At 39.8% G+C, this 25,791-nt stretch overlaps 1 protein-coding gene across 1 annotated transcript; it reads right to left on the bottom strand.

The window, feature by feature from the left end:
• Positions 1 to 487: 487 nt before the first annotated feature.
• Positions 488 to 25,433, bottom strand: LOC126235893 (protein FAM32A). The gene is made up of 3 exons (XM_049944827.1): positions 25,196 to 25,433; positions 24,972 to 25,110; positions 488 to 2,347 (listed from the first exon to the last, which is right to left on the bottom strand). The coding sequence occupies exons 1-3, from the start codon at positions 25,258 to 25,260 to the stop codon at positions 2,225 to 2,227; spliced, it is 327 nt and encodes a 108-aa protein (XP_049800784.1). The 5' UTR covers positions 25,261 to 25,433; the 3' UTR covers positions 488 to 2,224.
• Positions 25,434 to 25,791: the final 358 nt, after the last annotated feature.

Raw genomic sequence — 25,791 nt, forward strand, 5'->3', positions numbered from 1 at the left:
AGAAGAGTGCTGGAAACAGTGTTGCCAACATGCATATTTTACAGTAGAAATTAACTGATGCAGAATTTTGAAAAATTTTTAAAACTTTACTCAGAAAAATACTGCCCACTGTGTTTGCACTGACTACTAACATATTAGCCAAACAATACTTTGTAAAATTCTCTAAAGTTTTTGGGTGGGGGTTTTCAAGTAAATAATTCATAAAAACTCATAAAAATGCAATTTTCACATTTTTAGTAATAAATATTAACATAATACAGATAGCTGAAGCATAGAAGATACTTCTATAATTACATCAGTAGTATCTGGTAATATGACAGAAAATATAGTGTTCTGTGACTTTCCAAATTAGAAAAAAGATTTTTAAATGGAAAAATTAATTTCATGTTTTCATCTTAAATTTGTAAGTTAAAGGAAGCTCGTAAGTGTGCAGGTGTGAGCTAAATTTCAATACACTAATGGGGATATTAATGCAAAACATCTGCCATGTCTCCAATACTTTTGGTTTATTAGTTATATTTTTTGTTCTCTACTGTTTTAAGAGTTATTTACAAAATATAAATTTTTCAAAGGGGCATACCATTTACAAAAATTAAGATAAAACGAAAATACTTAATTTCTTAACACTTATAATATAGAGGTCTAATACATATTTCTTCCAGAGAAATTCATGAGCACGAGTTGAAATGACCTGTATGATTTGAGATGAAATCACCAGACATATTTAAATGTCAACTGCATAAAATTTTAATGAATTTCTTCCAACACCTAACAGTTGTGAAACACTGTTGTTGTTTTTGTTTAAAGTATTTTTAAGATAAATCTCTCACCTAAATTTACACATTCTCATGACAGCTCTTGTTTAAGAACACAGACCACTAACACCAAATTTGAAACAATTTTGCTGATGCTATGCAGTGCATACATTAATAGTATGTTAAGTCAAGGAAACAGAATTTTCATGTTGACACAATGCCTAACTTTTAACTGCAAATCAGTTATTGTTGCAGGTAGCTACAAGTATCATTTGTCAAGGTCTTTACCCAATTTGTAATTATTACTGTGCATATTCACCTATGTACTGGCCTCTATATCAAAGAGTTTCCAGCAAACATTCCTTGTTCAACAACAATCTGAAGAAAAGTCATTAAAATTTACCAAATCATTTATGTGCAATACACAGCTCCTTGCTCTATTGTCAAGCTCCTTACTCTACTGTCCGAGTTTTATCTTCCACTTTCTTTGCTTTCAGACCTAACTGACACTTCCAGCAAATAACTTGTTTAAACACTTTGTTTTATTTCTTCTTCAATTCTGTAACTGTGAAAGTCAGTATAACAGTTTTATCTGTTTCTAGAACAACACAGTCACATATGACTGTGATTTCTTAACTGTTAATAATGAAGAGTGCAGACTCATTATAAATCTCAGACAACTTTCAGTCTGTTTTTTTACAGAAGATTGACTGTCCGAAACAAAGAGCTCTATATCTGTATCACAGTCTAGTTTCTCCAGTTAAACAAAACCTCACTTTAAAAACTTAAGAAAAATAAACATAAGCTGTTTTACAACACAAACATAACAAAAACTTTTTCTTATTGCTCTAATACTCTAATTGCAATGCAACCATACCAATAAACACTTTGAAATACAGTTAAGTGTTAGTGACTTTAGAGTACTCAAGGTATTTATACTGTAGCTAGCTTATCAAATAAAACACAACATTGTAAGAATGAAAATTTTTTACTTACAACACTTCAAAACAGCATGCATTTTCATTCTACTTTCACGCAACAACAAAGTGGTTGCAAATGTTTCACAATGTATACTGTAAGTGCATCAGGAAAACATATGTCTTCCAAGAGTAAAAATTTTAAACAAAAATTATATTTACAGAAATTCTCTCTTGCAACTTGCTTACTACCATAGACATTTACTGTTATTTACATGCTGTAATCAGCTTCCAGAAGTTGTTAAGTAGCAAGGTTGCAAGCTGCTGTAAGTGAGACCAGTCCTATAAACTTTACTGTACAATAAATATCAACTTTTTTTCAACTTCACACATTTTCATCTAACTGTTTTCCATATACCAATGTGGAATAATGATGTTCATGTGTACACATCAAGTGACAGGTTAACGTTGCACCACACCACCTTGCATAAGATGAGTGAGCAAACAAAAATGCGAGCAACATATGGATATGTCCAAAACAAAGAATTTGTTCTACTTCGTCCAACTGACTTTTGGGATGTCAAAGTGCTCCGTCAGACTGTCCAGATGTCGGTTGAATTCCTCAACACGCTGCTTGTGCGTCATAGAAGCCTTCTGCTTAATGCGTTCTTTTTGCTGAAAGAAAAAAATGATACGTTATTTGGGTTTCCAAACATTCTTGCAACTTACAACCAATACCAATAAAATGTCGTGCCAAAAGCTTTGACATCAAATCGCTGAACGTACCCCCTATTATGTCATAATTTAGGCAGTTCTGCACATAATTCTCATTGTTCTTCCTGTATCTTTGGCAAAAGATTACATTTTTGTTACAAACAATGTGAGCAGTGTTATCAGCTAAATTGTAGGTGCTAAATTCAAAAATGGCCATCTTGTGACATGTTATCATGATAGAGCATCGAGTGACATTATATTGAGTGCACTATCCGAAAATTACCTCAACCAATTAAACAGAGAAACGACTCGTGAAGATAACATCTTGGACCTACTAGTAACAAACAGACCCGAACTTTTCGACTCTGTAAGCGCAGAACAGGGAATCAGTGATCATAAGGCTGTTGCAGCATCCCTGAATATGGAAGTAAATAGGAATATCAAAAAGGGGAGGAAGGTTTATATGTTTAGCAAGAGTAATAGAAGGCAGATTTCAGACTACCTAACAGATCAAAACGAAAATTTCTGTTCCGACACTGACGATGTTGAGTGTTTATGGAAAAAGTTCAAGGCAATCGTAAAATGCGTTTTAGACAGGTACGTGCCGAGTAAAACTGTGAGGGATGGGAAAAACCCACCGTGGTTCAACAACAAAGTTAGGAAACTACTGCGAAAGCAAAGAGAGCTTCCCTGCAAGTTTAAACACAGCCAAAACCTCTCAGACAAACATAAGCTAAACGATGTCAAAGTTAGCGTAAGGAGGGCTATGCATGAAGCATTCAGTGAATTCGAAAGTAAAATTCTATGTACCGACTTGACAGAAAATCCTAGAAGTTCAGGTCTTTCGTTAAATCATTAAGTGGCTCGAAACAGCATATCCAGACACTCCGGGATGATGATGATGATGATGATGATGATGATGATGATGATGATGATGGCATTGAAACAGAGGATGACACACGTAAAGCTGAAATACTAAACACCTTTTTCCAAAGCTGTTTCACAGAGGAAGACCGCACTGCAGTTCCTTCTCTAAATCCTCGCACAAACAAAAAAATGGCTGACATCGAAATAAGTGTCCACGGAATAGAAAAGCAACTGAAATCACTCAACAGAGGAAAGTCCAGTGGACCTGATGGGATACCAATTCGATTCTACACAGAGTACGCGAAAGAACTTGCCCCCCATCTAACAGCCGTGTACCACAAGTCTCTAGAGGAACAGAAGGTTCCAAATGATTGGAAAAGAGCACAGGTAGTCCCAGTCTTCAAGAAGGGTTGTCGAGCAGATGCGCAAAACTATAGACCTATATCTCTGACATCGATCTGTTGTAGAATTTTTGAACATGTTTTTTAGTCGCTTATCATGTCATTTCTGGAAACCCAGAATCTACTCTGTAGGAATCAACATGGATTCCGGAAACGGCGATCGTGTGAGACCCAACTCACTTTATTTGTTCATGAGACCCAGAAAATATTAGATACAGGCTCCCAGGTAGATGCCATTTTCCTTGACTTCTGGGAGGTGTTCGATACAATTCCGCACTGTCACCTGATAAAGTAAGAGCCTACGGAATATCAGACCAGCTGTGTGGCTGGATTGAAGAGTTTTTAGCAAACAGAACACAGCGTGTTGTTCTCAATGGAGAGATGTCTACACACGCTAAAGTAACCTCTGGAGAGCCACAGGGGACTGTTATGGGACCATTGCTTTTCACAATATATATAAATGACCTAGTAGATAGTGTCTGAAGTTCCAGTCGGCTTTTCGCAGATGATGCTGTAGTATACAGAGGAGTTGCAGCATTAGAAAGTTGCAGCAAAATGCAGGAAGATCTGCAGCGGATAGGCATTTGGTGCAGGAAGTGGCAACTGACCCTTAACATAAACAAATGTAATGTATTGTGAATACATAGAAAGAAGGATCCTTTATTGTATGATTATATCATAGCGCAACAAACACTGGTAGCAGTTACTTCTGTAAAATATCTGGGATTATGCATGCGGAACGATTTGAAGTGGAATGATCATATAAAATTAATTGTTGGTAAGGCGGGTGCCAGGTTGAGATTCATTCGGCGAATCCTTCGAAAATGTAGTACATCAACTAAGGAGGTGGCTTACAAAACACTCATTCGACCAATACTTGAGTATTGCTCATCAGTGTGGGATCCGTCCCAGGTCGGGTTGACGGAGGAGATAGACAAGATCCAAAGAAGAGCAGCGCGTTTCGTCACAGGGTTATTTGGTAAGCGTTACGGAGATGTTTAGCAAACTCAAGTGGCAGAGTCTGCAAGAGAGGTGCTCTGCATCGCGGTGTAGCTTGCTGTCCAGGTTTCGAAAGGGTGCGTTTCTGGATGAGGTATCGAATATATTGTGTCCCCCTACTTATACCTCCCGAGGAGATCACGAATGTAAAATTAGAGAGATTCAAGCGCGCATGGAGGCTTTCCGGAAGTCATTCTTCCCGCGAACCACACGCAACTGGAACAGGAAAGGGAGGTAATGACCGTGGCACGTAAAGTGCCCTTCGCCACACACCATTGGGTGGGTTGCGGAATATAGATGTAGATGTTATCCATCTATCTATTGAACACCTTGAAATAGCTGGATATTGGTAAATATTCTTCAGATTTAGTTGTTGAAAAATTAATCAAAATACAGAGGGGTCCAAAAAAATGTATCCACTGTTTTAAAGTCCATAACTTGCAAACTAATTGACTGAGTTCTCTCATTTTTGGTGAATGTGTAACTTAAGTCCAATTTAAAGATATCACTTAGGTGTTCAAAATGGTCACCATTAACATCCACACACAAACGATGCCGCCGAACTGCAGCACGAACTACTAACAGCAATGTGATCACTTGGATATTTGCACATGAATGTACGATGGATCTGGAAGTTCACCCAATGTGCATGGCTTTTGTCGATAAACGACGGCCTTTAGTGTTCCCCACAGGTAAAAGTCCAGAGGAGTTAGGTCTGGGTAAGACAACACACACCACACATTTACTCCTGGCAAATTCACAGCTTTGACTACATGGACGTGCGGATTTTCGGCGGCCCAGTAGATGCAATTGTGGCAATATGCTGTACTATTGAGTTTGAAGTGTGCTTCATCAGACCACACAATCATCTCTGCAAACTCTTCATCATTGCGCACCATGTTAGTAAACCACTCGCAGTTCTCCAGTCTACGATCTGGGTTGTCCTCGTTCATTGCGTGTAGCAATCGTGGGATGCAGCACTTCTAATTTACTGTCTTCAAAATTCACCAAACACTTGAGCGATTCACTCCAGTTTCATGGGCACACTGTCTCACAGACTTCTGTGGTGAGCGAATTAATTGTTGTAACACACGACAGGAGTTAGCTGCACTTGTTACTGTTACAGGTCGTCCAGATCGTTGTTTGTGTATATCTTTACACAGCCTGCGGCTTCAAATTTGTCTCAAATGCGACGAATCATTAAACGTGTCGGTGGCTATGTTTGATACTCATTTCACCATTTCCGTTGAACCTCATAAATGTTTTCGTACTTAAAATACCACTTCAAAACTGACTTCCTTTCATTGAATGTAAGCGTTGCTCCAGCCATGTTTACTCGAGTAACTAGGTGCAACTAAGAACAAAACACTGACTATCTGGCGACTGTCATCTGACAAAACAAAACAATGCAATACAACGCTTGTGTGGCGATTGCCGGAACTACAAACTATTACACTACCAAAGATGAGACAACTCTGTAATTAGTTTGCCAGTTACGGACTTTTAAACAGTGGATGCATATTTTTGGACCCCTCTGTATTTACAATGAATTACCACACATGACCATTGGCTTAGATCTCTACCACCAGAAAAAGGAGGTGGTTTCCAAGCACCGCCGATGAGTTGTACTTGAACATAGATTCACTTTTTTTTTTTTACTATCATCTCGGCACAAAGTTTATGACAATTGTTGGTAATGACTGTGTTCTAATCTCGTGTAGGTTTGTGTTAATTCAGAACAAGGAATGCTCCACCTGTGTAAATACTGTACATTATTTTTGTTATATATGTGGAGAGTTAACTTTGAAATCCCAAAAACACAAGCTTAATCCTCTTATAAAGAAGTGTTACGGTTTTTACACCTAAAATCAAGTCATCAACCAGGACAAGAAACACCCCCAGTGAAGGAAATATGCAGCCCCATTTTTGTATCAAGGGGATCTGAACAGTCTTGTTTGTGATTTAAATTTGTCAAAATAGTAGGCTGCGATTTTAGCTTCATGATTGAAAGGATGGAATCTTCTTCCTGATGACACAAAAATGAATGTTTATCGTGAGCACCATGTTGATTTTTCTGAGTATTTCTCCAAGGAAGTCACAATTTTTAGTAATGATATCAAGTCTTTTCTGGAGAGTTTTGGCTATGGTTTCAGTGTACATAAGTGGTGCTTATTCATAGATTCCCGCAACGTTAGTCTGAAAACAGTGTGTCTCCACAACTGGAACCCATTTCCTTCTGCTCCGATTGCTCATGAAGTCTATCTGAAGGAGATATATAACAACTTGAAACTGTTATTCATACTTATCCCATAAAAAAATACATATGGCATGTATGTGGAGAGCTAGTGGTAACTGAAGTACTTCTCATCATTCTGGTCACTGTCGCTTTTTATGTGAGTGGACCAACACAGACAGAAAAAAAAAACATTATGGCGAAATATGGCCTACTTGGAATGAACTACTGTCACAATTTTAAGAATGTTGTGTACACAACACTCATGTTGACCCCAAAAATTTATAGCTATTTCCACTGCACATTAAACTGGGTCTCAACAAAAACTTTTTGAAAGTCATTTGCCTCTGCACAGTGCTGGCTGTATGCACAACGCCAGGAGCGTAGTTCAGCAGGTGGACTACGATGGGGTGGAGGTTGTGACAGGTGGGATGGGTAGAGGGGGTGAGAGGTGGGAGGCAGGAAGAGGTGTTGCAGGTAGGTAAGTAGGTAGGTAGGTAGGTAGCTAATTGCTTCCAGTGAGGCAGTCGGTTTGCTTGCTAGGAATCCAGGGAGAGAGAGTTGGCAGGTGAATGGGCTAGGCACGTGATCCATGAGTTTCAGAGGGGAACGGTGCATGATGAAGGTGACATGGAGAGATGATGATGATGATGATGATGATGATGATGATGATGATGATGGTTTGGTTTGTGGGGTATTCAACTGTGCTGTCATCAGCGCCCGTACAAATTCCCAATCTGTACAGAGTCCAATCTAGCCAATTTCACAAATGATGAGGACAACACAAACACCCAGTCCCTGGGCACAGAAAAATCCCCAACCCAGCCAGGAATTGAACCTGGGACCCCATGATCCAGAAGTAGCAACACTGGCCACTAGACCACGAGCTGTGGACTGACATGGAGAGGTGAACTGCGAGGGGGTGGTGTGCAGGAAGGGGAGGGGAGCAAGTGGGGACAGTCTGTTAACAGAGATTGAAGCCTGGATGGTTCTGGGAGCAAAGGATGTGTTGCATCCAATCTGCGAAGTTTAGAAAAGCTGGTGGTGGAGGGAACGATCCATATGACCCAGGTTTCGAAGCAGCCATTTCAATCACACATGTTGTGTTACCTGGTGGTCTATTTTGTTCTTGGCCACAGTTTGGTGGTGGCCATTCATTCCGGTGGACAGCTGCTTGGTTGTCATACTGACATAAAAAGTTGTATGGTGATTTTTCTGATGTAGTGGCCTGATCTGACTTCTGATGCAGTAGAAAAACCTGTGTCAGGACCAGAGTAGGAAGTGTTGGGTGGGTGGATTGGGATATCATGCCTGTGGCAAGGGGTTGGGAGTAGGAGTAGCACAGGTAAGGACTAGGATGTTGTGTAGGTTGGGAACGTGACAGAACATCGCTTTGGGAGGGGTGAGGAGGATCTTGGTTAGGATGTCCCTTGTTTCAAAGCAAGTTGATAAATAATCAAGGCCTGGTGAAGAATATTGTTCAGTTGTTCCAATCTAGGGTGATAATGGATGATGAGAAGTAATTGTTCCTTTGGGGGTAGTGGGGAGATTACGTTATGTGTGATGATCTGGCACAGGAAATCTGTTTGCAGACTAGGTTTGGGTGGTAGTGCCTGTCTGTGAAGGCCCTTGCGAGACCATCAGCATAGTGGGCAACAGGATTCTTATATGACAGCCATGCATCACATGCCTAGCCTGTGCACCTGTCAACCCTTCCTCTCCGCACTCCTAGCGAGCAAACCGGCTGCCTCCTTCCAAGCAATTAGTTGCCTACCTGCAACCCCTGTTCCTACCCCCCACCTTCCCCTCTTCGCGCCAAATTGACAACCCAACCCACAGCAGTCCACCTGTCAAATTGTGCTCGTGGAACTATGTAGAGGACACAGACATCTGCGCCATGCACGCTCACGAATATGTGGTGTGTGTGTGTGTGTGTGTGTGTGTGTGTGTGTGTGTGTGTGCGTGCTCTTAACTCATGGAAGGATTACTCCAAAAGCTAAGAAGTTTTCTGTCTTTTTTTATTGCACCTGCTGACAACTCAATGCTTCTTTTTGGTGAATGGTCTTAACTCCTAAACTATTTAGATTCTAACAGAACTTTCCTACATAATGAGATGACTTAAGTGTTGATGTGCCACAACATTACTGCATCAGATCAAGATGCCCTGTACTCTGACAAACACTAATGCTATTGCTTTGTCCGCTCCTAATGCTTCTGACCATCCACTCCTGGTCCTGATAGAGATGAAATCTTGATTTCAATGTACGAGCATTTTGTTACAGGTGCTCTGGGCACCATTCAAGCCCTGGAAGTGTCAGGGATCACCACCAAGAACGGTTACAGCATTCCCATATACTTGGGCACAAAGACAAAATGTTTGGTGCTATTTTAATGCAGGGTATCACTTTTCTGATTATGCACCATTTTCTCCAATTCTTCACATTATTTCACAGCCTTCTTTGCAATATTACCCCAACAATTTTAATTTCTTCGTACTTCACAGGTAGTCTTCCGTAGAAGTGATGTTCCACACTTTTATGTTGTCTGCCCATTCCATTTCTGTCTATATACTCTGGTAAACACACTGTTTCTGGGGTTACAAATCACATTTATCTAAACCATCTGCGACATGTTCCAACAACGATGCAGAAAATAGATTCGATATCAAGAAATTCTCAAATGCAATAAATTGTCTTGACATCTAGCTTGGATATAACACTAGTTCAATAGATCTGATGTGGTAACTGAGAATTCTTTAAGACTTCCAATGAGAATATTGGTCTCTCAGTGCTTTAGCCTGCCTGCTGGCACTGTAAACAACTAAAGTACTATGTAAATGACTAGCCAAATCCCTTGTGACAAGCTTCTCTAGCTCCGGCATCCCCAGAAGCCATTTCAAGCTTACTGAAGATATAATAATTGCTGCACTAGAAGCATTTGTAGGGTGTTATAAGAATTTCTATGGGAAGACAGATCCATCCAATAATATTATCAAAGGGAACACACAAAAATGGAGCTCTGTTACATAATTCAATCACTTAAAGAAACATTGTGAGAAGCAATCACCACATTGACAATAGCACCAAGACGACAACCTCCATGTCAATTTACAGTTGACAGTATACACTATTGCTCTGCAAATCCTTAGCAGTAGAATGTGTGTCTCCAGTGTAATATCGGTCTGTGCATGCCGAAACATACTGACACTGCAACATATGAAACTTGTCAAATTCTGGGGAGACGCTTAAACCATCAGCAATGGGCAACCTGCATATGTTATTCAGAATAGCACCCTCATTAGTGTGAAGGGACCTTGAAACCAATGAAGAAATCAACAAGCTGGAATGAAGAAAACCCACTGCATGATCAGGCACCAAAAATGAGGTTATGATTGAAAAGGAATGTTGTGGACTTCCTAGGTAATTGACCTGGGCTGCAATTCTGTTTATTGGACATGGTTTGCACCAGCTCATACAGCTGTTTTTCTTCTCCTGACTCCAGTCACTGCCACTCCACTACAGATACATTTCTGGGCTTTCCACATCGTCCAGTCCTGTTATATGATGGGAGGTAACTACTTTGAGGGTTTCATTTCTTACTCAACTCATTGCCTTTTTACTGACCATCACATCCAAACATATTCCAGCACACAAGTTTCCTGGATCAATCATTCACCCTGCAGCAGACTGAGCTCTGTTTTGAAACTTCCTGGCTGCTTAAAACTTTGTTCTGAACCAAAACCCCTACCTGGAACTTTGTGTTTCTTGGGCAATGCTCATTGCGGCTGGCCTTTCCAGGCACGACATGACCCATTCTCACAGCTTTACTTTCCAAACACTGGGTTGTTATTCATCCCAAGACAGGTCATTTGGTAGAACCTACAGCAGGTAAATGTTATGTCCAATAAACTTAATCGCAGAAAGGATGAAGCATCTTGCAAAGATGACTATTTTCAAATCATCATGCGTTTGATATAGCCAAGTTCTGGCCTGAATTTCTTTACAAATCATTAGGTAGATGTGCACTGGCTCTTCCGCTGCAGGCTGAAGTTAGTAACTACACAGAGAATGGTGGTAAATGAACACGATGAATCCTGAGTTCCATGTCGGCAGCCAAAGACATTGCTATTTTGTAACATTATATGCTACATGAATAAATGTAGTTCACATATAGAAGTATCTGTGACAAGGAAGATCGTGAATGTTGTCACTAGAAAATACAGCAAAATATTTCTCAGAAGCAATTTTGTAATGTTATTGCTGCTCAGTTCAATTGTAGGAATTTAAGACGTGCTTTTGGCTATCGGCCTAACCACAATCTTAGAAATCTTAACATAATCACACACAAAAAAAAGAAGTAACAAATTAACATAACACCTCATGAAATTTTGGAATTCATACTGAGTCAATTTAAAGATGTTGGCATATACTAAAATCATGCAAATTTGTAAATGTAGAAAAATAGGCGCTGCTTCAATTGGTTTGTGTCACTAGTTTGCACATAATCTGCTTTTTTTAAGCTGCCACTTGACACACACACACACACACACACACACACACACACACACACACACACAATTAGTGTTACCAACTTTCTTTCAATACTAAAATACTTAAGTTTAGCGTAAAAAGTTGTCATCGTAATGGCAGTAGTAACAATACAGAACAAAAATCAGAACTTTATTCTGGACTGTAAATCTTGGAAATAGCTTCCACGCTTTTGTGGTCCTCAGTCTGAAGACTGGTTTACAGCAGTTCTCCATGCTATTCTGTCTTGTGAAGGGCTCTCTTCTTCAAATAACTATCGCAACGTATAGCCTTCTGAGTCTGCTTACTGTATTCATCTCTTGGACCCTCTCGACAACTTTCATCCCCACACTTCCCTCCACTACTAACTGGCGATCCCTTTATCTCTAAGAATATGTCCTATCAACTGATCCCTTCCTTTAGTCAAGTTTTGCCACAGATTTCTTTTCTCCCCAATTCTATTTAGTACCTCCTCATTGGTAACATGATCTACCAATCTAATACTCAGCATTCAAAAGCTTCCATTCTTTTCTTCATGTATGCTGTTTATCGCCCACATTTCACTTCCATAAAAGGCTACACTCCAGCCAAATACCTTTAGAAAAGATTTCCTGACACTGAATTCTACATTTGATGTTACAAATTTCTCTTCTTCAGAAACACTTTTCTTGCCACTGCCAGTCTACTTTCTACTTTGGCCTTCATTAGTTATTTTACTGCTCAAATAGCAAAACTCATCTACTACTTTTAGTCTTGCAATTCCTAAAATAATTCCCTCAGCATTACCTAATTTAATTCTATTACTTTGCATTACCCTCTTTGATGTTCATTTTATATCATCGTTTCAAGACACTGTCAATTCCATTCAACTACTCTTTCAAGTCTTGCTGTTTCTGACAGAATAACAATGTCAGTGGCAAACCTCAAAGTTCTTATTTGTTATTCCTGAACTTTAATTCCTTCTCCAAATTTTTCTTTGGTTTTCTTTACTGCTTGCTCAATGCACAGATTGAATAACATTAGCGACAGGCTACAACCCTGTCTCACTGCTGTCATGTCTCTACGTAATGTAATATGATTGTAATATTCCGGCTGCAAGTACCGGCGATGACGTGCTACCGTAATTCGAGATGACAACGCTCTCTGCTGTGGAAAAAAAAAGCATCTATGTTTTCTTGTAATTGCTGGAGATAAGTTTGCATACAGAATTAATTTGAAATGCAGAAGTCAACTTGTCATTGCAATTATCAAAAATAAAAACTAAATTTGTGAAAAAAAAGGTAAATATCCTTTATGAATCTTTATTCGATGTTGGATCCTTGGACCTTCACAAAAATTATTTGTGTGTTTAGCAATACAGTGCATAGTGATTTCTTCGTGAATTAACAATACTGGATGAATCTGCTACTACCACGGTCCAAATGACGCGCAATACTTTGCAGTCAGACATTCCCTAAGTGACCAGTTTGTTAGTCAGAAGATATCATACTGCCACTGTTGTTCAACATTATTACTCTGAAAGCGTTTCCAGAAAAGAAAAGCTTACAGCGACTGTGAATATTGTAGCTGCTAAGGGAGATGGCATCTTCATCACGAGTTTTAGTAGTTTTCTCCGACTTTGCCTGGCATTCTCTGAGAAGCAGAAACCTCCGTCAACTCATCCTGTACCTAACCCATTCTCTCCTTACAGCAGCAACGAAGGAAACACCTTCATCTAAAGTCAAATTATTTCACAGACTGTTTGTATTAGACAGACAAAAAATTCTGTAATGTATGCATCTAGGCAAAAATTGAAAAGAGATTTTTTTAATGCAGTACCTGTCTTTGTCTGTGTCAAAGTCAAAAGTAAGCAAGCTAATTAATTAATAAATTCTTTCTTTACGACGTAGCAGTGGTTCATTTCAGAGTGGCGACCGTGACAGAACTGCTTGCAAAGTTAGGGAACTTAGGATTTTGCATCATTTCCATGTATGTATGCTACTGATAAGAAGTGTACCATAATGTGTGTTTTTGTGTTGCGTATCCTGTCTTTGTTCGAGAACACAACAGGAACACAGGGGCCGGTAGACTGATGCTGTATGGTTCATCTCAAGAGATCACCTGAATGTCCAGGCTGCAGGCAAGCAACACCAAGTTTACCAATCTGGAATCTAATACTGACCGTTTCTGTAGAGTCTTCCGATTTCTATTAGTTACAGATGTACACTTAAAAAAAAAAACACGTGTAGATTTGTACTGATTTTATGAGTATATTTTGAAACTACATGGGTCGCATGAAGACTTCTTGTTTAGTGATTTATGGTTAGGACACGCGCCCAGTCGAGAATAGAACAGGAACAGAATACAACGGACAATATTCAATCAGTTAAGGAAGTCCCTTCCACTGATAGTTCAGTACCTGTAAGGACCACAGCTAGGACTAAAGAGTTTAACATTAAAGATCTGTTACTTAGCATACCGCAAGCGGTGCAGACGCTAACTGCAAATCAACAATCGATGTCTGCTAAAGTGTAATCTATAGCAACTGAACAGTCTAGGATAGCTTCCACACAGGAATTAATGGTAGCAGAACAAGACAAAATTTCTACTACAGTTCATACTCTAGCAGTAGAACAGGCAAGTCTCTCTGCTAAACAAGACAGTCTCGTTAAGCAGCAGGAGGCACTAGTAACAGAACAAGCAAATATCAGGCTAACTATCCAAAGTATATTGCTATGGTTGAGTCATTGCCAACCAAACAGGATTTTGAGATGTGACTCTTCAAGCTTTCCTGGCAGATGTGTTGTAAATAGTCTTCACGGGTTTGCCGCTGCATCACGTTGTGCAAATTCCACAATATTTCCTCAGAGCAACTGTCCGACATCTTCAGGTGGTTCAACCTTGCTGGTAGCTAGGTACAACTGACGGTATCCGCATGTCAACAACCCGTTTCTAGAACACGCGCAAAGAATGCGCAGCCACGGAAATCACGCATGTGCAATGATTTGCCATATTCAAACTCCCTCTGCCGAAAATCGCAGAGCGACTCTCCCATGAGTGCGCTGTACGCTGCGTTTGTCAACAGTGCGGCCAGACATTACTCACCAACGGCTGTACTAGGCCAATGTTATGACAGGCCTATTATCGAAGAATCTTGATTTTCACGTCATGATTTAATAGCAGCCAATGCAGGGTTCTAGGCTGTGCTCAGTTGAAATTCCGTATCCTTGTCGACGAGATTATCGGCTGTACGGATATGTATTGCTTCCTTATTATTCGGAGAGACAGATTCGTAATGCATTCAGACACAGGCAAGCTCAGTCTATGGAGCAGAATGAAGATACAAAGACACCCACCACTTTGGCCTTTTTGCCATATTTTGGTGCTATGCCATCAAGAATCGGAAGAGTCCTCGGAAGATATGGAATTAAGCGTATTTTTCATCCATCTGCAAAACTGAGAAACCTGTTGTGTTCGGTTAAGGATGACCTTGGCCTGAGGAAATGTGGTGTGTACAAGATTCCTTGCCAATGTGGGACAGCGTATATAGGCACAGTATCATTAAAGTAACTCTTGATACAGGTGCAAATGTGAATGCAATCTCCACAGCACTGTTTGAGGGGTTGACACGACACCTGAAACTACCAGTCTTTCCTGTGAGTAACTGAAGTTACAGGTGCAATCGGTACCTGGGCAGAGAAGGTACAGATACAACCTCTTATTGAATTAAGAATAGGAAATGTAGCAACTTTATGCATGTCCCTAGCAATAAATAAATTAATAGAGGACTGTATTTTGGGTATTGAGAGTATTCAGGAGAAGGATGTAAAATTCGACTTCTCTGTGGCCTGTGCCTCTTTTAAGATTGATGATTGTGTGTGTGTGTGTGTGTGTGTGTGTGTGTGTGTGTGTGTGTGTGTGTGTGGAGTTGTCAGAGAGCCATGGAAGATATTGTCTGGATTCAACCATTAAGCTTGTAAGATGTTTCAAGAAGAGTCTGAGATCAAATGCAGAAGCAGTTTATCAAGTATGCACATTAACTGATGTTGTATCTCAAAAGACATCTGAATCTAACTGTTTGGACGATCGGCAGCGAAAACAATTGGCAGACTTATTGCAGCAGAATATCAATGGCTTTAGTAAAAAACCCGGTATAGTGCAAGGCTGTGTGTATAATTCAGAAGTGTATCCACATAGTAAATATTGCCGAAGTTTTTATCCTGCACCTTGGTGACTCCAACGATGTGTCAATGAAGAATTGCCACAAATGTTGGATTGGAAGTTGGCTTTAGTCCTTTATTGGTTGTCCCTAGACAAGAGGACAAAGTTCTTAATGACAGATAATGCTAAGTCCTGAACCGAGGAAGTACACATCATTTGTTTATGCAGGAAGAAGCTATCATTTTAAGGTTCTTCCATTTGGCCTAAATGTTAGCTCTGGTGTGTTTATCCAGGCATCGGATGCTGTTTTAGGACCTGAACTGCGTAGTCAAATTACACTTTTTGTCGATGTTTTTCTCATTGCTACATCTTCTCGGGAAGAACACATTAACCTTTTGGACAGAGTCATAAATGCATTTAGTATAGCACACGTGACAGTTAACCTGCAAAAATCTCATTTTTCACTTGAATGGACCCACTTCCTCAAGCATATGATAGACAACAAGGGAATAATGTCAGATTCAGCAAAGGTGAACACCATCAAGAATTTTTCCACACCATCAAATGAGAAGCAGTTAAAATCTTTCATAGGAATGACAACCTTCTATAGGCAATTTTTAAACAAACAGGTGATAAATGCAGAGACCTTACACCAGCTTCTATGAAAAAACATACTGTGGAGGTGGACAAATGACTGTGAAGTTGCATTCCAGCTTATCAAAGACACTCTTGCAGATGTAAAATGGTTACACCTCCCAGATATGACTTAGAAGTCTGGTTTGATGACTGATTCATCGAGCGTTTGTTTAGGCTGCTGTTTGTTTCAAATCAAGGACATCAATAATCAGCCAACTTTCTGTCCCACAGCTTATGCAGGTTGCGTGTTATCATGTTGTGAGCGCTCTTACACAATCACAGAATTGGAAGCTTTGGCGGTTGTGTGGGCATTTCGAAAATTCTACTATTACTTGTTTGGAGCACGCACTACCGTGTACTGCAGTCATCAAGCTCTCACATGCAACAATGCAAACTACTTCACACTCGTCTACACATTGGGCCTTGGCTTTACAAGAATATAATATCAGAGTTGTATACATAAAGGGACAACATAACCAGATTGCAGATGCTTTATCTAGACTACTGAAGGTTTGGAGAACATTCCCACTGTGGAAGATGAGGAGAAGCAACATAGGTTTTTGCTAATGAAACATTTGGAATCCAGGAGACATTATTTATATATATGTAGTAACCTATCTGTCTTCCAGCAACGAGATGATCATTGGTCTATAATTTTGAATAAAGTGAGTCGCCAGACCAAGGACAGCTCTGAAGATTTTTCAAGGTAGTTGATAATGTTTTGTTCTACAGGAGTTCTGATACTTCAGTTAAATGGTGCGTACACAGAACAGAAGATTACGTGGAAAGGCTCATAGTGAGTGTGCAGTATGTTTGGGAACATTTTTGCGTACTTAAATGTGCAAGCAAGATTGGTAGCTATTGTTACTTTCCAAAAGTCACAAGAAGAGTTCAGCAGATTTTGAAGAAATGCCATGTATGTCAGCTGACTAAGCCTGGTAACAAAGGTATGTAAGACGAGATGCACTCAATCATTCCACATAAGCCCTTAGATCTAATCTCTGTAGACATCCGTGGGCCAGTTCCGAGGGCAAGAGGAGGTAGTAAATACATAGTTGGATGTTTGGATATGTTTTCTTCAGCCACCAGCAAATCCATTATCAAGAAATTGTTTTCTGATTTTATTTCATCTGTTGGAAAGCCAAGAACGATTCTAATAGACAATGCAACGATTTTCACGTGTTATACTTGGAAGAAAGCTCTACAGGAAGCAAATATTACACATGCCAAAACGTCATGTTACAATCCCAGAGTGAGTCCCATTATAAGTGTATTTATAGAGCTAAATCATTTTATGAGAACCTACTGCTCAACGAAGCAAACCAAGTGGATCTGTTGCACGACTTCATTATAATCATGAATAACCTGCCACATACAACTACTGGTTATACTCCGGAAGAATTACTCCTAAAAACCGAAGAAAATGAGTGAGTGCAAGGATTACCGAAGATACCTCAAAATAGGATCAAACAAGAAGAAAAAACGCATGATGCTTACCTCAACATGAAATAGAAAGCTCTTATGAGAAAGAAAAGACACAATGGGGGATTAAAGAGAAGACTATATAATAATGTTGGAGATTTGGTACTACCGAGATCTCATTCGAGATCTTCACTTCTGGAGAAGAGGACCAAGAAGTGGCAAAGAATATACCATGGACCATACGTTGTAATAAAATTGCCACATCCAGAAGCATATCTATTGGCATATCCAAAGACATTGAAAATAAAGGGTGTGTACCCTCATAAGGATTTAAAAATGTCCTATAAATAATTCTGTTTATTGTTTATATGTATGTCATGATTTGTGTAGCTATATGATTTGTAAATAATAGTTATGTCAGTTATGTAATTTGTGTCCTACGATGTGTGTTGATAATATGCCACATTGTGTACTATGAACTGGTGTTCTAAAATGAGTGAACTTTCAATCCAGATGTAGGGATATAACTACGTGGTTTCGTTATGGTTACTTTCACCATGCTTGATTTTCTTGCCGGCTGTTAGTACTTGTAGGATAAGAATTTTTGGTTCTGTAGGTTATGACATTTTCTTCAAGTTTACAATTTTGTGTCTTAGCATTGCGCTTTGTGGACTCTTTCGTCTGAATAGGGTATCCTATCCCTTTTCCTGTTCTTTTGTTCTTTATTTGTCTTGTGATCTAGGGTTGTTTTTTTATTTAAAAAAAACTTCAAATCTTAAGATAATTTTTTTGTGTGGTACTCAGGTTACGACACACACACACACACACACACACACACACACACACACACACACACACACACACCAGATCACAGACAGGTACATCATTGCTGTTTGACTGCAAAGGTAAAACTTGGAAATATTATTTTATACATAATTGTACTGTAATATTGTGTGTTGTGTTTTGTGTTTTGCCATGATTACTGTGTCTCATGCTAACTAGTGACCAGTCTGGACAGTACTCTTTGAAACTGAGTGAAATCACCTTCAGTGATATAAAGACAGTGAACTACTTTGTTCCTGTGAGTTGTTTTAGGGCTGTGCCCTGTTTGACAAAGAAACTTCAATGGAAATGTTATCGACTGACCGTGATGATGTGGTTTTTGTGATGTTAGGCAGACTAGTGTTACTATGCAAAGACAGTGATATATCCTGCTCAATCGCTAGTACACATGTGACTGTTTGCACCAATCTCCTCTGAAGCACTCTAGTGTTTTTGAATGTAACTATGGATACACTGGACAACATATCTGGTGTTGAGAAGATCTCAGTGTACATTGTTTTCACCATGCTGTGACTTTTCTTTTTATTGTTTGCTGGAGACTCTGGTACAAACACAAACCGAAGTGGACTGTTTATACACAAGAGCGAGTTGGGTAGAGTTTAACACTAACCTGTTTTATTTCAGATAGGCGCTGTAGTTCACCTTTTTGCCCTTGCTAATTCTTTTGTACCTTGTTGCATGTCGCGAGAGCTTTTATCAGTAGTTCCATCTCAGTGTCCAGTCCTTCACTAACATCAACATAATATCCAGAACATGACCGACTGTAACATGAATCCTCTTGTGTGTGACTAACTCCGTTTTCAAAGACTCTAAATGGTTCTGTGTACATTTAAATGATTTTCTGTAATTTTTATTTCAAACAAACTGAGTTAACATTTTTTTTTTCAATATTCATGCTGAAAACCAACATATTTGATTCAAAAGTCCACTATTTTGCTAAATATAATAATTAAAACTGGTCTGGTGAGGCCTACTGGGGAGTTTTGATCTCTGGTTTCCTCCGCCAACTGCGCCCGAATGGGTGGGCCTCATTTCCATGGTAAAATTCATTCCCGAGAATGATTATTTATGCCAGCCGGTAACGAAAGCTGCCAAGAAACTCAATAATTTAATTATGTGGTCACATAACATGTTTTTGTAAATTAAAGAAATTTTTGTGACGAAGAGGGGCCATGTAATGTCCCTACATAATGTAATATGATTGTAATATTTCGGCTGCGAGTACCAGCGATGATGCGCTACCTCCATTTGTGACGGCAACGCTCTTCGCCATGAGAAAAAAAAGCATCTATGTTCTCTTGTAATTGTTGGAGATAAGTTTGCATATGAAGTAATTTGAAGTCAGGAGTCAACTTGTAATCACAATTGTCGAGAATAAAAACTGAATTTGTGATAAAAAAAGAAGGTAAATATCGTTTAGGAACCTTTATTCAATGCTGGATCCTTGGACTTTCATAAAAACTATCAGTGTGTTTAGCAATACAGTGCATAGTGATTTCTTCACAAATTAACAATACTGGACGAATCCACTATCATCATGGTCCGAACGATGCACAGTATTTTGCCATCAGCTTGTATGTCCAAGACATTCCCTAAGCGACCAGTTTGTTAGTCAGAAGATACCATACTGCCACTGTTGTTCAACCTCATCATTTTGAAAATGTTTCCTGAAAAGAAAATCTTACAGCAACCGTGAATACTGTAGCTGCTAAGGGAGACAGCATCTTCATCGCCGAGTTGTAGCAGTTTTCTCCAACTTGTCTGGCGTTCTCTGATAACCACAAACGTCCGACTGCCAACTCACCCCTGCCTATCCCATTCTCTCCTTACAGCAGCGATAAAGAAAACACATTCATCTACAGTCAAATTTTTTCGCAGATTGTTGGTATTAGAAGGTAAAAATATTATAATGTATGCATCTAGGCAAAAAATTCAAAAAGAGTTATTTTAATGCAGTACCTGTCTTTATCCATGTCGAAGTCAAAAGTAAGCCAGCTAATTAATTAATAAATTCTTTCTTTATGGCGTAGCAGCGGTTCATTTCACTGCCTTCTCAACCACTGCTTCCCTCTCACGCCCCTAGATTCATAGCTGCCGTCTGGTTTCTGTACCAGCTGTAATTAGCCCTTTGTTCCCTGTATTTTACACATGCTACCTCCAGACTTTCAAAGACAGTATTCCAATCAACACTGTCAAAAGCTTTCTCTAAGTCTATAAAGGCCTTTCCTTAGCCTATCTTCTAGGAGTAGTCTTAGGGTGCGTTCCTACATTTCTCTCAAATCCAAACTTACGTTCCATGAGGTCGGCTTCTACCAGTTTTTCCATTCTTGTGTAAACAGTTTGTGTCAGTATTTTGCAATCATGACTCACTAAACTGATAGTTTGGTAATATTCACACCCATCAAGCACCTGCTTTCTTTTCTGGAATTTTTACACTCTCCTTGTCTGAAGGTACTTCACCTGTATATTAGATCTTGCACACCAGGTGGAATAGTTTTGTCAGGGCTAGTTCTCTCAAGGGCATCAGTATTTCCAACAAAATGTCATCTACTCTGGGGGCCTTGTTTTGACTTGGGTCTTTCAGTGTTCTGTCCAATTCTTCTCACGACACCACGTGTCCTATCTCATCTTCATCTATGTCTTCTACCCTTTCTGTAAAATTGCCTTATAGTTTATTTTTCTTGTATAGTCCCTCTATATAAAACTTCCACCTTTCCCTTCTTTGCTTAGTACTAGTTGCCGTCTTAACTCTTGATATTCGTGCAACTGCTTCTCTTTACTACAAAGGCGTCTTCAATTTTTCTGTAGGCAGTCTCTCTTTCTCCCCTATGATATATGCTTCTATATCCTTACATTGTCCTCTAGCCATTCACCGTTAGCCACTTTGCACTTCCTGCCAATCTTTTATATATATATATTTTTTTTTTCAAGCTTTCGCAACCCAAGGTTGCTTCATCAGGAAAGAGGGAAGGAGAGGGGAAAGATGAAAGGATGTGGGTTTTAAGGGAGAGGGTAAGGAGTCATTCCAATCCCGGGAGTGGAAAGACTTACCTTAGGGGGAAAAAAGGACAGGTATACACACACACACACACACACACACATATACAGACACAGGCAGACATACGTAAATGAAAAGAGGTTGGGCAGAGATGTCAGTCGAGGCGGATGTACAGAGGCAAAGGTGTTGTTGAATGACGGGTGAAGTACGAGGGGCGGCAACTTGAAATTAGCGGAGGTTGAGGCCTGGTGGGTAACGAGAGGAGAAAATATATTGAAGGGCAAGTTCCCATCTCCGGAGTTCTGATAGGTTGGTGTCAGTGGGAAGTATCCAGATAACCCGGATGGTGTAACACTGTGCCAAGACGTGCTGGCCGTGCACCAAGGCATGTTTAGCCACAGGGTGATCCTCATTACCAACAAACACTGTCTGCCTGTGTCCATTCATGCGAATGGACAGTTTGTTGCTGGTCATTCCCACATAGAACGCCTTACAGTGTAGGCATGTCAGTTGGTAAATCGCGTGGGTGCTTTCGCACGTGGCTCTGCCTTTGATCGTGTACAACTTCCGGGTTACCAGACTGGAGTAGGTGGTGATGGGAGGGTGCATGGGACAGGTCTTACACCAGGGGCGGTTACAAGGGTAGGAGCCAGAGGGTAGGGAAGGTGGTTTGGGGATTTCATAGGGATGAACCAAGAGGTTACAAAGGTTAGGTGGATGGTGGAAAGACACTCTTGGTGGGGTGGGGAGGATTTCATGAAGGATGGATCTCATTTCAGGGCAGGATTTGAGGAAGTCGTATCCCTGCTGGAGAGCCACATTCAGAGTCTGATCCAGTCCCGGAAAGTATCCTGTCACAAGTGGGGCACTTTTGGGGTTCTTCTGTGGGAGGTTCTGGGTTTGAGGGGATGAGGAAGTGGCTCTAGCTATTTGCTTCTGTACCAGGTCGGGAGGGTATTTGGGGGATGCGAAAGCTGTTTTCAGGTTATTGGTGTAAATGGTTCACGGATTCAGGACTGGAGCAGATTTGTTTGCCATGAGGACCTAAGCTGTAGGGAAGCGACCATTTGATATGGAATTGGTGGCAGCTGTCAAAATGGAGGTACTGTTGCTTGTTGGTGGGTTTGATGTAGTTTGATGTGGACAGATGTGTGAAGCTGGCCATCGGACAGATGGAGGTCAACGTCAAGGAAAGTGGCATGGGATTTGGAGTAGGACCACGTGAATCTGATGGAACCAAAGGAGTTGAGGTTGGAGAGGAAATTCTGGAATTCTTCTTCACTGTGAGTCCAGATCATGAAAACGTCATCAATAAATCACAAAACCACTCCTTTTAATACATTTATACGCAGTTTTTTCGAAATTTTCCCGAATTTCTCCACCCTTTAACGTGCTTTGGAGGCAACACAACCATCTAACCTTTGTGCACACCTTTGTTTACCAACCTAAGTTCACCAGAGGATCAACATAGCTCATCTTGGAAATACGGAAGCGTCCGATCCCACCCGTCTGCTTTGACCCATGACGTCACAAATATGGCGGAAACAAAAACAAACACACACACTTTCCACAAGAAGCCTAATGACACTAAAGGGACAAGCGCGGGAAATGGGGTGTTTTGGGTGGGGGGCAAACTAAATATAAATTTAGACGCCTTGCGTAGCTACAACGTGTAAGTGAAGACAGCCATGCATGAATACCCACCCACCTCCCCAGGGGTCGTAACCCCTGCAACCCATAGAAGATAAAGATGCTTCAGTAGCTGATTAGTGTTTTTTGCCTTAAAAAAAAAAAAAGATCTCACGGGATAGAACGAACAGATCAGAAAGATAAATATAATAAACTAAAACAGAAATTGGAGGAAACATAATTAAAATAAGTAATAAGTGTTTTTAAATTAAAAAAAAAAATCTCACGAGATAGAACGAACAGATCAGAAAAGTAAATAAAATAAGATAAAACAGAACTGGAGGCAGCCACACTCAAACCAAACTCCGCGCCATCATGACGTCACACACGACAACACCCTTACGTCACGGGTCAAAGCCGACGCGTGGGATCGGACGCTTCTGTCGACCCCTCATCTTTAACCAACACTTTTTTGACTTTTCTCACACCAGATCTCCAGTTGCTGTCTAGTTCACCTTTATCTCTCCCAATATATTTTTATTTTCATTTCAGCCTCATGTTACACTTTCCACCTTCTAATACCATGCCACCCTCACAACATCCTCACAACGACCCCATTAAGTTTTATTTACATTCCCTCCACAAACATCAAGTACTACAGAGCAATAAGTCCAATGTAACACATTATTTACAAACAAATTAGGAACATGAACACCACATACTTGAATGGACCACTGTTTATTCTACCATGACCTCTTACAACAACGATCCATTTCACAGACGCTGTGCTATACTGATGGAGCACAACCCAAGTTACATCACGGGTTAAACATGTCTGGTGGCATTGCAATGTTCGGTTCATATATAAATTGACAATTATGCGTACAATTAAGGGGCATTTTACAAAACATTCAATACAATACTGAAATATGATGTACAAATGTGGAGTATAGTAAACCAAATAATGCATGTCTCTGCACTTTAAAACATTTATGTGTCTCTACTGTGTAAATTTTTTGTTAATAACATCCATACAATTAATACTGTTTATGGACGGATAAATTAATAACTAAATAAATAAAGAACAGCACATTTGTAGAGAACCACTACTTAAATTTCAACAAACTATTGTTTACATTGTCAAGTATTGCAATTTTTCCGTTTCAACACTTGCATAAGATCAGCAAATTGAAGGAATTCTGCTTCTTGGACATATGATAGCAGATCATGTAAAAATACAATGCGAACTAACACAATATTGATTGCCATGGTACACATGTAGTGATTATTCCCCATTCTGAATATGTTGTTTCACTGTGTACTCTTCCTGAGTTTCTTAAAGGAGCACACAGCAACATTTTCTCAAACTAGCAGTTTGAAGATACCGTCAGCAAATAATGCTAATTATCTGTGTATATGAGGTAGCTGCACAATTACATAAGAAATTGAGAACAGAGGGTATATACTTCGATTAAATGAGGTTCTGCTCTTTGGCAACTTTTTTCCTTTGTACACATAAATGACCTTTCACTGAATATTGTAGAGGATTTAATTGTTTTCTTATTTGAGCCGATATAGCTAAAAAAAATTGAAAACTGAACAATAAGTTTATCACTTTTATCACAGCTGATCAGTTCTTAGCAGTTACACTAGAAGACAACATACTTGTCAAACTTATCTGTTTATTCCTTCACATATACACATGCGCCTACAAAACTGAATTCTACATGACAATGGGCAGATTCTCTCTTAGTTGATAAGTTTAATACTACGAAGTTCTGTAATGTTAGCGCAGCGAACTCTCTCAGCTGCGTGAGGCAGTTGCACATTTAAGAACAACAGAAAACACAACACGCGAACAAACAACAGAACTGAGCAAACAGATACATACCATTTTTTCCTGCATCTTTAGGAACGCCAATTCTGCTTTTGTTCTTTTAACTTCGTTTACTTGCTTTTCTTCCTTCGGTACCTCTATAATTTTAGGAACTTGTTCCAACAATTTCTTCTGATCCTTCTTTTTCTTTTTCCTAACATAGGACATGAATATTAGCAAGCAAGTCTACAGTTACCTAAATAGCCTTTCACATGTGGGACACTTTGTTACATACTCACTTTTTCACACCACCGTCCCCTTTTATTTTCAAAGGGCCTTTCGCGATAACTTCGTACTCTGACATTTCACAATTTTGCACTATACACAATAGTAGCTGCTTACTCGTTGGTACTACGAACAATCGAGAAACAAACTCCACAACCAAAGACGTTCCGCCGATACAGATGTTATGATGGATGTTACATAGTTCTCGTTGCAAAGATATATCCGTTTCTCGGGAATTTGGCCGCCTGGAACAAGCCTTTTTATTTGACGTCACTTCGGCATCTTGCACGGCAGTGAAATAACGATGAAGGCAACACACATACACCCAGCTCCGAGAGGAGAAAGTCCCCGACCCGGCCAGGAATCGAATCCGGATCCCCGTGATCGAGAATCAGCAATGCTAACCAGAAGACCACGAGCTGCTGACCACGTTTCTGCAGTTAGTGCTAAAGAGGAGTTTCCACATTCAACATAAGTGATGTCACAATTGACTTGATGGCTAATACGACACTGACAACTTCAGCAGCAGTTTTCACACAATCCTGTCAAAATTATCGTGGCACTGTTTCCAATAAGCTGGGATTATTCGTACAGACATTAAGTATTGTCA

This window comes from Schistocerca nitens, chromosome 2 (assembly GCF_023898315.1).
Source record: "Schistocerca nitens isolate TAMUIC-IGC-003100 chromosome 2, iqSchNite1.1, whole genome shotgun sequence".
Taxonomy (NCBI): domain Eukaryota; kingdom Metazoa; phylum Arthropoda; class Insecta; order Orthoptera; family Acrididae; genus Schistocerca; species Schistocerca nitens.

Coding starts and splice junctions, on each gene's coding strand:
- LOC126235893 (XM_049944827.1), bottom strand. CDS start 25,260: ATGTCAGAGTACGAAGTTATCGCGAAAGGCCCTTTGAAAATAAAAGGG. Junction 25,111..25,195: donor GGGGACGGTGGTGTGAAAAA/GTGAGTATGTAA, acceptor GTCCTATGTTAG/GAAAAAGAAAAAGAAGGATC. Junction 2,348..24,971: donor TAAAGATGCAGGAAAAAATG/GTATGTATCTGT, acceptor TTTTTCTTTCAG/CAAAAAGAACGCATTAAGCA.